The sequence below is a fragment of the Charadrius vociferus genome, unplaced genomic scaffold (assembly GCF_000708025.1).
Source record: "Charadrius vociferus isolate BGI_N301 unplaced genomic scaffold, ASM70802v2 scaffold161, whole genome shotgun sequence".
NCBI lineage: Eukaryota > Metazoa > Chordata > Aves > Charadriiformes > Charadriidae > Charadrius > Charadrius vociferus.
Genome location: NW_009646928.1, coordinates 343,285 through 357,693, shown reverse-complemented (window position 1 = coordinate 357,693; position 14,409 = coordinate 343,285). Strand labels below are relative to the sequence as shown.

Here is a 14,409-nt window from a genome sequence, read left to right as displayed (position 1 = left end):
GCTGTTTTGATGAGAAAGTAAGTAAAGGTATGCAGAAGCAGGTAACCTCCATTTTCTCTTGAACACTTTTGACTCCTAATCCTTATGGAAAATCATAGTCATAGAATGGTTTAGGTTGGAAGGGACCTTAAAGATCACTTAGTTCCAACCCCCCTGCCATGGGCAGGGATACCTCCAACTAGATCAGGTTGCTCAAAGCCCCATCCAGCCTAGTCTTGGACACTTCCAGGGATGGGGACCCCACAACTTCCCTGGGCAACATTGTTCCAGTGTCTCACTACCCTCAGAGTAAAGAATTTCCTTCTAATATCTAATCTAAGTCGTCTCTCTTCCATTTTGAAGCCATTACCCCTCGTCCTGTCACTACATGCCCTTGTAAAAAGTCCCTCCCAAGCTTTATCGTAGGCTCCCTTCAGATACTGGAAGGCTGCTATAAGGTCTCCCTGGAGCCTTCTCTTCTCCAGGCTGAATGACCCCAACTCTCTCAGCCTATCTTCATAGGAGAGGTGTTCCAGCCCTCTGATCATCTTTGTGGCCCTCCTCTGGACCTGCTCCAACAGGTCCATGTCCTTATTGTGCTGAGGACTCCAAAGCTGGATGCAGTACTCCAGGTGTGGTCTCACGAGAACAATGTGGAGGGGTACAATCACTTCCCTCAACCTGCTAGCCGTGCTTCTTTTGATGCAGCCCAGGATACAGTTGGCTTTCTGGGCTGCAAGCACACATTGTTGGCTCATGTTGAGCTTCTCATCCACCAACACCCCCAAGTCCTTCTCAGGACTGCTCTCAATCCATTCTCCACCCAACCTGTACTTGTGCTTGGGATTGTGCTGACCCATGTGCAGGACCTTGCACTTGGCATGGTTGAACTCCATGAGGTCAGAATGGGCCCACCTCTCAAGCCTGTCCATGTCCCTCTGGATAGCATCCCCTCTCTCCAGCATGTCGACCTCACCACACAGCTTGGTGTCATTGGCAAACTTGCTGAGGGTGCATTCAATCCCAAAAGAGCTTTCATTAGGTACTCTGCTGTTGAGAAGTACAGAAAAAGCAGTACTAGTGAAGTCTTGATGAGGACTGTTTTATTCTTAGAACAAAATCTAAGCTACTTAAAATTAGTTCTAGAAGGCAATCTTCTGTTTTATTAGATTATACTTTTTAAAAAAGATTAGCAAAGCTGAAGTTGTGTTTTTTAGGAAGTTGTGTAAAATCATATACTAACACTTTATATTTTAATGTGTTTTCTGTTACAGGGTTTTGGACCTTTGTAGGAATGTAAAGGAAAGGATAGTAAGAGAATGCAAAGAAAAGGGTGTTCAGTTTGCTCCTCTTTGCACCTGCAGGTAAGGCACGCAACAACTTAATCACTTTTCTTGAATCTTTGAATCTTTGATTAGTAAGAGAACTAAGGAAGAGATCATTAAACTTGCTAGGTAGTAGGTAAAGCACTTCTATTAATGGCATTACAAATATTAGTAGTCTTGACCTTCCTTTTTAACTTGCAAGTGGATTACAAGTAAAAATGAGTAGTTCAAGGGATTAGTAACACTTGATTAGTCTTGAAACTTACTCTTGCTTATATGCACAAGAGTCAAGTGTAACAACCTATTTCAGAGCTTCAACTCAGTCATAGCATTGAGTCACTCATGAACTATGAGCAAAAAGGATACAAAACTACTGAGGAAAAAAAATACTACCTTCTTAAATAACCTTATAAATTGTGTAATGTCACGCAGTGGCTGGCTTAATACCATAAAGCTTTGTTTGTAATGCAGTTTTCTTCAACAGGGTGACACAGACTTACGATGCAGGTGCATGTGTCTACTTCTATTTTGCCTTTAACTACAGAGGAATTAGTGATCCTATTCATGTCTATGAACAAATTGAGGTAATGTATATAAGAATAATAGTTAAGGGGGAGGGGGAGAAGCTGATGTCCTGTAATACAGTATAGTGAACCCATTGGCCAAACTGAATTTTGCAGGAAAGATCTCAAAAGTCTGTTTGTGAAGCTTTGATCATTAGGAGCTAGGAAAGAGATGCATTCTAATAGTGCACCAAGTAGAGGGAAGACTGCAAGGTGACTATTTTAGACATCAGTAAATGAACGCTTATTACTAAATTACAGGAAAGCTTGAACTGGAGTTGGTTCTTGGATGGCAGAAACTATCAACCATAAAACCCAAATCCATGGGAAACAAGACTTCCTTAGATCCATTATTTACAAAGCTACTTCTTTCACCTAATACTCAATTAGTCTTTAAAATACATGGTAAAACTATCAAGACCGTACTTTATTAATAGTGCTGCATGTAGGAAATAACGAATGTGAGGGTCTCTGTCATGCTATTTCTGAGAATTAACTGCTATGGTTATTTCTGTTTAGGCCTAGATAAGTGCTTGTCTAAGTCGTCTGTGTTAGGCTAGTTGTAAGTTGCTTCGATATTTACCAAAAAGCTCTGGAATAACTGCTTTAACACTTTAGCTGGTGAAACATTATACTTACCTGTTAGGGGAAACTAATATCTTTGTTACCTTGAAAATGTAATACTTAGACATGGAAGGAGTATGGCCAGACTGGTTTTCATCCTACCTTTTGGTTCATATGCTAAAGCTTCAGCAACAGAAAATTGCTAATAGGACTATGCAGAAATAGTCTGTATGTTATAACTAGGATATCATTCTGCTCATGCTTATTCTTCAGAAATTTCTCTCTAACTTGGCAAGCGGATGGGAAGTTTTATCTACAAGTTCTGAGGCTTCTGTACTGTTGAATCTAGGACACTGGAGAATGTAATACTTGAGTTCTTATTTAATGAAACTTTATTAATACTTGGATATTGGCATTTATTGGAATTAGTTAGCAGTGTGATCACCTGGATGCATGTGTTCCATTGTGGGTGACTAAATTTAACCTAAAGTGAGTTTGCCAACCAAGTACATGCACACTGTGGTAGACTGAAAAAAATCTCTTAAATGCATAGGTATGGTTACATACATTATTCCTAAAAAAGTATACTTTAAAAAAAAAACAACCCACAACAAACACTTAGTGCTTGTGCTTAGGAAAGCTTTCTTTGTTACAGCCTTCTAAGCTAACTATTCATAATCAGAGCTGGATGGGAAAGAAAACTCTAGAGCTTGAAAGTGTTCAAATATTACTTAACATAACATAAAAATCTAAATTTTTTCTGCCGCAAACTTCACCCATGAAGGAGTTGTTGGTTGTAAAGTACCTCACTTCCTTGACTAGAATCTTGGAGATCTGGGTCTAAACTCTGGTCTGAATAAGGATCTTGAATCACTCTGGGGAGCCTATTTTCAAGCAACTTTATTGTTATTTCCTTTTCAGTAGGCACTTAACCATCTTCCAGATGAGCATCCTAGCCACTAGACTATTTTCATTTTGGCAAGGGAGAAGTGATCCAAAATATTCCATTCTAGAATAATAGATTTGTTGTAACAGATGCCATTTTAAATGTCTTGGCTTTGATAATGTTTTTTTATAAAAAAAAAAACAAAACCTGCTTACATTTATCTATAGACTTGAATGAAAATGTTTACCTCTATTGTGTACCCTAATTACTTCTGAAACTTTTCATAGACATGTGTAAATGAGTATGATGGCAAGTTATTTCACTAAAAACAAACATCTTGTTCATTTACTGTTGAATAAATCTTGTCTTTCCAATTTAGAGGGCTGCTAGAGAAGAAATACTTGCCAATGGAGGAAGTCTGTCACATCACCATGGAGGTAATGTTCTCAGTCTAATATTACTCTCTCTGATACTGCTAAATATTCATGAGTACATAAAATAGTTTGTAATAGAACTTTGAAAAATATTTCACAGGCATTAAGTGGAATTACTGGTGAAGGGGCTGGGAATCTCCTGGCATTCTTTCTAGAAACTTCTCACCTGTTTGTCAGACTTCCATGGAAAGTGTCCCTAGACCTGGTTTATTTGATGTCAAGTCACGTGATGTGGTGTGACTAGATTCAAACCTCTCATAGGAAATCTGTGAGCTGTCTGAGAACCTGAACATGTAGTTGATCAATTTTGTCTTGAACAACTTCTACTGAACCCTGTGTTAGAGGTATATTTGGTTACAAAGGCCTCAAATTAGTGTTTTGCAGTTTTAAGACAGTTTGTCCCTTGAGGCTACCTGAATGCTGCTAGCCCTAATTCTAGAGCACTTAGTGAAAATATCTGCGTAAAAGAGCTGGAGACTTTAAACTGGGCTATGGTGCAATCTACCATTTGCTGCATAATTGATGTTATTGCTGGCTTGCTGTCTGCTAACCTCTGATTATTCAGGTTGCTCTCTTGGAGTTTGGGAATTACTTGTCCTGAGTTGCTAGCTTCTTTGCAAGCTATTTTATACTTCAAGAACCAGTGTCATGTACAAGTGATACTTCATATATCTGATCCTTTACATGTGCTTTTCCCAAATATTCGGATAGCTGAGTTTGATTGCACGGGTCCTATATAATGCCTCAGATGTCAGGAACACTTGTTGTGAAGTCAGTTTGATTTGTGTAGCTAGCTTCTTTAAACTGGTTAATGTAATGCATTCCTTTTGTCTGCTTTCTTGGGGAATTGTCTGGCCACAGAAATAAGAACAAAGAAGAAGTCTAATGGTTTAAAACTAGGTTAAAATTTTGTAATTCTAAGAAAGCTCTGTGTGGGGAAAACAGAAGGGCATAAACTGTGCTTTAAAACATGTTGGTGACTTCCTGGACTTGAAACTTTTAGCTAGGGCTGTTTTCAGGCATCTCTCTGGCTCTGTGATAAACTGAAGTGAACTCTGCTTTAGCCATATCAGGATAGTGAAAGATGTGTAGGTGATAACATGAGTGAAAACAGTTTCAGTATTTTTTGTTTAATAATGCTCTTATTGTCTGCTGATTAAATCTTTAATATGGTGGTATAGCAGACCGGTCAGTCCTCACACATGGGATGTGGAATTGCCCCCTTGATGTACTATTGTGCTCTCCCCTGCTGTGGCAGCTGTATTTTACTGTGACTAGCATTTAATCTATTAACTCGCATGCAGCTGGAGCTTGTCACGTGTTTGGATGTATTTGCCCTCACCATATGAAACCTTGCTTACAGCATATGTTGAACAAGAAAAAAAAATGTTCTTATGTAGCATATTCAAACCCTTGCACACTTGAACTCTTCTGACTACACAGATACAAAAAACTTGGTTTCTGTTAAACTTTTTATGTTCCTGTTCTATGCATGACTGCCTCTTACACTGATAAATATTTTCTGCTTTGAGTGCTTTTGTCTGGCGGTCCATTGTGTACAATATTAAAGATCCATTTTTTCCAGTGCTTAGTAGATGTGCTGCTGAGAATTAGCCTAATGGTATCGGGTTTATTTATTGACCTTCAGGCCTTGTCACTCTTAGCACTGTTAAGACTGGTCTATTGTGTGGGGCAAAAGAAAATACTGGTGCAATTTCTTTTAGTATTTGTCTTGTAATTGTGATTAATAACAGTTGTTTTCACTATCTGGAAACAGACAGGCTGGTTTGTCTGCCCACAATCACACTGTGATAAATGGAGCTATTTTAACTCTGGTTTTGTGTATCAAAGAAAACAGATGTAGTCTGGGACTTGAGGCTATAGGAAATACAAAGCCTGCTTAAGTCAATCTTCATATACTTCTTGAGTGAAGAAGTGGTCATATATGACAGTTTGAGATGTATAAAGCTCTAAATTATTTTACAGCTGGGTAAGTACTAACTGCAGGTAGACACATTGCTACAATCTACAGTGAGAACTGAAATCATGATACTTTAAATTTTATGAAGAGCAACTTCAGAAGGACTTTACTTTTGGATTCTGTTTTAGTCTTATATCTCTTCTCTCCTCTCCCTCCAGACTAGTGAAAAATACTGTAACTTTTAGGCAAGACTCACTAAAGGTAGCAATACTGTGAGAAGATCCCCCACGATTACTTTTGAGACTTAAAACTTGTAAGAAGCATAACTTCTATTTGTTAATGGATTATATTAAGGATCACACTGTGCAATATGTAAGAACAACATTCCAACAAGCAAGTTGCAGAAGTGTATCAATACCATCCTTGTACAGGAAGCATCTCATGGACACAAGAAGCTGTAGCAAAGCCAGATATATACATCTGTGTAATGAATTTATCCTTTAAATGTAACTATTACTTGTATTTTGGGGTAGAATATCTGATTTTTTTATTTTTATAAATCTGGATATAATTTCTATACTTAAATGACTTAGTCCTTTTAATCAAACTGGCTTTTCTTGTTCAAGTCTTTTTCATTCTTGATTTTCAAATATTTAAATCTAATTGGTACGTGTCAGGAATGGTTCTCCTACTTTAATGGTAGTATTTAACACTTAACATAATCCAGAAACATTATCATTATGAACAGAATTTACATTTAGGAAGAATGAGGCATATGTGTTGCTATAAACGTACACCTGAAATGCATAGCTGATCGGATAGGCACTTACACAGGGGGAATTCAGCCATTCTCCAGTGCATCAGAAACTGATACTTATAAAGGAGGTTATCAGGCTTTTCTTTATGATCCTGGCAGTGTTGTCTAAATGTGGTAGGTCTGTTGCTTGCTAAATTTGTTGTGAACAAACTGCTGAAAAGCTTCTTAGTGGTTTTTAAGCAGTTTTTAATGTGTGACTTTGAAGTGGTTTATTTTTGCCTTCTTTGTCCCTTTTAACCAATATTATGATATAATTTGTGACTTAGTAGAAGTTTTTGAAAGGTGTTCAGGAATTGGATATCCTAGTTGTAGCATTCCTTGTCTTCATTTCCTACATGAGATATTTTAGTCTTGATTATAGTTTTCACCTTGCCTTGACTACATCCTACACTTAAAAAGGGTTAGTGCACATCTTTGAATACAGCTTTGATCCTTCTCCTTTTATGGCCAGTGGCTTTAGATTTGAGAGTCATGTAAGTAAGGGTTGCTAGAACCACAGTTAGCTTCTAGAAACTTAACATTTAAAAATCATCATTACGAATGACAATTTCTTGTCGATACAAGTTTAAGTTTATATAAATGATTCTTCTAATCATTTAGGACAAGCCCCAAAACCACCCATATGATGTGTCGCACCATGCATTCTTGAATTCCTGTTTCATAAAATACCTGCTTTTTTGTATACATAAAAGATGTGATAAGGAAGTATCAGTAGGTGTGACTGGTGTATAAATACAACTAAACCCCTTTGGGGTACAGCATCACAAGAGAGCTGACTGGATTTGTGCTTATCCCTTCTCTGTTATCAAGCTAAGCACCCATGTAAAACTAAAACAGTGTAAAAGAAAAAAAAAAGATTTTCCTTGCACAGAATGTTCTAACTAAAACTGGTTACTTAAGGAAACAATTATCAGCTTGTGGGTTTGAGGAAAATACCCCCATTTACCCACTTAACATAATAGAACTAATTTTCTTCCATATTCTAGACAGATTGAGTAGAATAAAGGTTAACGTAGCCCAGGCTCCACAGGTTTAGGTATAGTATCAATTTCCTGACAGTTTATTAAAAAAAAAACTTAAAAAAATAGTGTCCCAAAAACCAAATAAAAAAACTAAAAAAACCCCAACAACCAGCCCTAAAAAACCCCCACCCTCCCAAAAAAACAACAAACCCCAAGAACCCTATACCTTACTTGCTTTCGTGTGCATGTTTGATACTGCAATTCATTGTAATTCTTTGGCATCATTAAGAGGCTGTGGCTTAAGCTATACACTGCAGTAATTAACTTACACAAACAACAAAGTCTGGAATTGTAAAATTCCCTTATGGGGGGAGTTGAACACTTTTTTTCTCCTCTACACAGGAAAAGTATCCTAACTTTAAGCACTGGAGACTGATCATACTTTCATCTTAACTAGAGGTTGCTCTACTGATTAGAATGAGTTTAAACTGTGACATTTGTCAGACATGGAGTAAACTTATGTGAAATAATATAATAATGCCGTTGTATTTTCCTCCTTGGTCTGTTGAAAGTCTTAATAGAATAGTCATCTTCAATGCCTTTTCCACCAAATAAATGCAAAGGACTTTCTGGTTCATCAACACAGAACTTGAAAGTATGTAAGTTGCTTAGATACCGAGTGAAAATGTGCCAAATGTTATGGTGATAAGTGTTAATTATGTAGTAGACTTCAGGTACACTGGTCCAATGTACTCCAGCACTACCACAGTATTAGATTAATGCACAGTATTGCGGAGTTCTCTCTGGAAGAGTAATAACCTGGTAAGCAATTTCTAAGAGCAGAGAGATGCTTTCCGTAGAGACAACCAGCCTCAGGAAGAGCATGCAACAGCTGGAAAAGCACCATCCTTCTTATGACCTGTTACTGCTTCTCCTTTTGCAGAGCTATTGTTCTGCAGTAACTGCCTTTTGCAAGTTGAAAGGGCTGGAGCAGAGGAAGTCTAGGGCCATATGCAGTGCCACTAGACCCGATTTCCACTGGAACCACACACTGCTATAAATCTGTTCTGTATGGGTGTTGTGTTATTCCTTGGATCTATCAGATACACTTAAACTTTCCTTACAAGACTGTTCCTGTGTGCCCAAGTACTGCATATTCCAAAAGTGAGAAAACCAATTGCTGCCTGCTGTTTGCTAGCTCCATCCTTGGCAGCCAGGTTTTTTTTGCAGCCATCCAGATGCATTTTCAAAGATGAGCAAGTGTAGCCGTCCTGAGCCAGGAAAGCTGTACTCCCATTTTAACTTCTTTGTGGCCAGCCCATATGTGCTGTCCCATCTAATGCACTTCTCTTTGAAAAACCATGCACATGGGAAACTGTTGTCACTTTTGGCAGAGAATGTCATGGCAGTGCATGGTTGGTTGATTGGTTTTTTGGTTTGGTTTTTTTTTTTTCAAAGGATGGGTTCTACAGGAGCAGCATAGAGTAAGATTGCACTTCACCAAAGCATATTTTATTCCCTAACAAACTAAAAGGGCACTGGAAGCATGAACAACTTTTCTAATTAAACCAGCTAAGGGCTGGACCAGCATGTATCAAAACTGGGGAAAAAGTTACTTACACAGCTCACGTGGTTTTCTTTCATGTGTGGACTATAATGATAAAACTTGAAAATACTGCAAAAATAAAATTGGTGTTTGACTGTCTTTGAGAGTTGCTACTGAACAAGCTTCTTGGCTTTCTGGTGTGAAGTACTTTGTGTGAAGCAGACTCTGTCATGTTAGGGTGTTTGTACTCAATGTAATAGGCTGGGCTTCAGGTTGAAGACTTCTTGCTTCCTAGCAGTGAATGTTTTAAGGCATTAGGCTGCTTGGCACACCTCAGGAGAAGGGCACTTGCCACTTGTAAAACTTGAAAATTAATTCTGTTGCACTTCATCTTGGATAATTAAGATGCAAGATTAGGTGTCTTCAGAGGAAAAAGATCCGAGAAGGAATGGCTGTATTTGTTTCCAGTTGGGGCAGCAAGGAGCATGTGTGTTTGTAACAGTGTATACAGCTGAGTTGACAAATAGTGAGTTGTTAAGCTACTAAAAACTGGTTGTACAATGTTATGCTGATTTGAGAACCCTATAATTAATGATGTAGCATATAAAAATCAAGTGAAATTGATCTCGGTTTTAATGGAGAAAAGTGTACTGGGCTGAGAGCCCACACATGGTAGATGCTTGGATCAAATCTGGTTCTGTGCACTCTCATGTCAGTTCTATATAAATGTCATCATCTAGGCTTAAACACAAAAGGTCTGTTTTTTGTAGGCTAGAAATGAAAGGTAGTTTTCTGTAGTCAGTGGTAAGATCAGGCTTAACTGAGACCTTTTATTGTTGGGGAAGTTAAGGCTTACTGGAGCCCAAAGCTGTTCTTTGCCTAGTCTTGGAGGGGAGTTAAGCAACTTTGGCACTTGGAATTATTTTTACATTCATGGTAACATCTTTTACTATAATGACTTTCTTCCTCCTTTTCCCTTCTCATCCTTGAAGCTAATTGGATCGTCTGATAGAGGAGGAACAGAATGCTTATAGGGCAGCACTCACCTGAAGTGAAACAAGTATAAACATTGCTTTTCTAAGTGGTGCTCTCATCTGCACAGACCACTTTCTTCACTTGGTCTATTTTCCATTTAATCAGATGGACCAGTTCAGAATTCTAAGAACAAGATTGCTTCAAAAATCCATGTATATTTTATTGACATGAAGAGTAGGAACAGAGGCTCAACCCACTGTTACTAAGGGGTTAAAATCTTTTCATTGAACATGTTTGTGAAGGACTGCTGGTAACTGTAGTACAGCTTTTTTTCTTTCCAGTTCACTAATCAAATGTATGTTAGATTTATTATTGCAAAAGTATAAACCATAGAAAATTTGACAAGATAGATGTGTAAATTATCACTTTGACAGAACTAATGATGCACTCCAAGCACCTTCTGTTTTCCAGCACTTGGTGAGTGACTTCATTAAATATGCAACGACTGTTTGGTGCTGCTCAGACAGTAGTTCAGTTCCTTGTGGAATTGCATTATTACTGGAGGTGTAAAAGAGGCAGGCATGCTAGCTGTTGGGCATCCTGCTGTGATTCTAATGTGCTCCATCTTGTTGGAGCAGTTGTTTGCAGTCTTTTCAGGACAATTACATCCATAACCACAGGACACATTCATTGAAACTATATTACAGATAACAGTTGAGAATGGTAATGACTGTTCTTCAGCTGCTTGTGTAAGAGCCAGTGTGAGTGACTTGAGGTCACGGTCAAGCCACGTCAATGATTCTTTTTATGTAGTAGTAGTATTAAAGTATCCCCAGATAAAACTCAACTACATCAACTTGCTCAGTCAAGTTGTAGTGATGCTGTACTTACAGATGGGGATTTTTTTCTTGAGCTGGGCTGCAAAATACAACCAGAGTTCCTAACACATGACATTCTTTTGTCCTTCAGTTATGATCTTTGCTCTTGACATGTATGCTACTAATAGTTGTTTTCTAGCAAACTGCAAATTTCATTCTTTCTCACATTATTTGCTTTTTCAGTTGGCATTGTGACTAGCTCATATTCCTTAAGGTATAAACAAATATACTCTGTTCTCCAGAGGTGTCTGTGTAATTTATTATTCTGATGACAGTTTGATGGTTACCTTGAGAACAGGGCACAAAAGATGGCTTGAATTTAGCTTCAGATACTCTTAAAGCATCTGTCTCTCAAACATTTACTATATCACATCATACTGACAAATGGATTGTGTTTCAGACTGACAAGTTAAATGCTATAGTGTGTTTAATGAAAAAATATCCTTTATTTTGAATAATCTGTTAAATCAGAGTTGATGACTTGGTTAATTAGTATGTGAACACTTGGCCATTTAACAGGACTATTGTGAGACTGGTGAAATGAGTTCTTAAATGTCTGGTGTTTCAGCTTTGCTTTGCATTGGTATGTGTTGTGAATATCTATTTTTACATGGGAAACTAAGCTCTTGTGTAATGGTAGGAGCAATTACCACCATGTGTAAAAGCTTTTAAATAAGGTATTTTGTTTATTTAAAACTAGGCTTTAAACCTTCTCCTTGGAAAACAATTCTTCACTATTTAAACCAATACTATTTTAAGTTTGAAATATGTTTTCACTTTAAAGCAATCAAGAGGTGTGGGGTTCCGCTTTTTAGTAATCTCCTCTTCAGTTTCCTACTTAAAATGAGTTTGGTGGCTTTTTAAAACTTACTACCAGTTCCCTATTTTAATAGAACATGTGATTTCAGCCTAAGCTTCATCTAAATTTCATAGTTCCTAAAGAAAGTAGACAGTGTGGAACACAGTCTTCCTCTGGGAGTATGCTGAGCTTAATGAGCTTGATAGTCTGGTGGGCTCAATAAATCAAATAAAGCAAAACATTTCTCATTTTTGAATAAAAGCATTTATCACACAGTGTTTATTCATTCATGGTCACAAGATTGATTGGCTCCTAGAATCCTGCCATATATTGAAACACTTTGTTTTTGTTTCTCCAGTAGGCAAATTGCGGAAGCGCTGGATGAAGGAGAGCATCTCTGATGTTGGCCTGGGAATGCTGAAATCTGTTAAAGAATATGTGGACCCCAATAACATCTTTGGAAACAAAAATCTTTTATAAAGCCCTGCACAAAATGATGTACTAAAACTTCAAAATTACTGTTGAAATTCCTCCACTTTCATTGTATTGATATCCCAGTAATCAAATATAACATAGACTAAACTTTAAAAACTAGTAACTCACGTTGATTTTTTTGCCACCCCCTTCACCCTCCCCCCCAATAAAGTTTAAACATCACTTAACGTTTATGGATTTTTACTTACAAAGCTCTTAAACTCTTAAACAACCCACTGGGCACAAAGTGTATTACCAACTAGGAAATGCAAATTTGGTTTTCCAAGTTTGGTTAGGCAACACAGCTGACAGTATTTTCAATGCTGGATACTGCCAGATGTTTCTTACTAAAGCATCCCCTGCAAGGAGAACAAAGACTGACAACAGTGTTTTCTACAGAAGCAGCTGCTCTACCCAGCCTCTCGCTAAAGGAAAGCTGCTAGGAGACAGATGAGAGAACACCAAGGAGTACTTTACTGTGCTGAAGGATTAAGTATGTAACCAGTGAGTACTTAAAGTACAAATGTAGGCTTTGATCAAGAGACAATGCAAGTCAAACTACTTGGAAAAACTCAGTCTCCCACCGTAGTACTATTGGAAAATCTCACACAATTGAGCGGTTCTGAGTTGTATTTGCATTGCTGGGATAATCTTAAATTAACTGTAGGTCAGTCACTAAGTTTTGTACAATGGACATTTCTCACTGTACGCTGAAAACAGGTTTGTAACAAAACTTTGCCTTCATCTGTACTTCAGTCCTAGTGTGTATGGTTTATGCTCCTGTTTTGTTTGTTTTGCAGAGATGCAAAATATCTTTTTCAGTAAAAAAAAATGTTTTGGCTATTCAAATGAAACTGCCCAGCACTGTCTTTTGAAACAGTCTCAACAGTTTAATAAAACACTTAAGTGGACAACATACTGTCATCCTGAAAGTGAGATTTCCCATTTTAGTTTTGTACAGTTTCCTATGGCCTTTATGAATAATTTATTTACTTCACTAGTAGCCACAATTTTAATTGTCCATTTAACTTTAAGAAAATGAAATATTTTCTTGATTAGTATCGTGTGAGAGTAAGCATTTTTACATTGAAACTTGAATCTTAATCAGTAAAACGAACTATAAAAGTGTTTGTCAATACTCATGATCCATTTTTAAGGTGGGTTTTTTTCTTAAAGCAGATTATCCAACTTTTTGATAATTAATGTATATGATTGCATAGGATAGAAAAAATACAGACTATCCTTTGAGGACACTCTCTCTAGCCAACTGCTTCACAGCTCTATAGTGTCAGTTTGGACACCTTTTGTATTGGTAGTGCCCTTAATAAGGAAAAAAGATAAAATTGCATTTTTGTTTTTAAACTATTTTAGAATACTGTCTGATTAGCTCTCAGTTTTGGTCATATACCAAAAAAGTATAAAATGCTTGAAAAATATTGCATATCAGACAACTTTCAACTCATCTAAAGATTAATTTCATTTCTATAAAAATGATCAAAAAACATGAAGACTCAAAACATCACTTTAAAATGCATGCTGTCAAGGTACTTAAGGAAAACTTATGATCTGCAGGTCATAAACCAGAATGTTAATGTGACATTTGCAGTGCAGCTAGATTTATTTCAAATGGTCTTCATTTTACAGCGTTTCAACATAAAAATCTGTTCTCTTGTATTTTTGGGTTTGGCCCTTGGAGTTTGTATTTCAGCAGCAACCAAAACAATAGGTGTAGTCTGTTTTAGGAAAGTTACTTCTCGCACTGTGGTTAAGTGTTCCTTAAGTACACAGTGGTGTCTCAGCAAAGCGAATCTCTGCATGTTTATGCAGAGGACTTCCTCAGCTTGCATGCTGCACAGTGGTGACTACGTGGCCACAGCTGGCATCTTGCTGATGACTCGTATAGAGACCTTTCTAGGAGTTGGTGAATCTGAAGGGTGTTTATGTGCCTCAGAGACAGTATATGTCTCGCTATGAAGAATGAATTTTGAAGGAACATATGTGAAGTCTCTTTGCAGAATGACAGCACAAGCAGAACTGAAACAAGTAGTCATAGCTCAGTAATAGCGGTCTCTTAAGATTTTGATTTGAAGTACTACATAGCTCTACAACATCCTTCCTAATTCTTAATTTTCTGACAGGTTTCCCCATCTCTTCTCTTTGTATTGAAATTACAGAGGCAAAAACTCCTTATACCCTCTATTTCTAACCTTTAAATAGCCACTGGCTTCTGAAGTGATTTAAAATGCAGTAAAGATTTTTACTGCATGTCAATTGTCCTATGGGAAG

General features: G+C 37.4%; 1 protein-coding gene across 1 annotated transcript in view; it reads left to right on the top strand.

Moving 5' to 3' along the window:
- The window catches only part of AGPS (alkylglycerone phosphate synthase), a 45,765-nt gene extending 33,181 nt beyond the window's left edge, over positions 1-12,584 (top strand). Inside the window, exons 16-19 of the mRNA XM_009894519.1 lie at positions 1,254-1,343; positions 1,789-1,888; positions 3,697-3,754; positions 12,008-12,584. Of these exons, the coding sequence (XP_009892821.1) occupies positions 1,254-1,343; positions 1,789-1,888; positions 3,697-3,754; positions 12,008-12,129 (370 nt within the window). The 3' untranslated portion in view covers positions 12,130-12,584. The remainder of the gene's footprint in view (positions 1-1,253; positions 1,344-1,788; positions 1,889-3,696; positions 3,755-12,007) is intronic.
- The last annotated feature ends 1,825 nt before the right edge of the window (positions 12,585-14,409 follow it).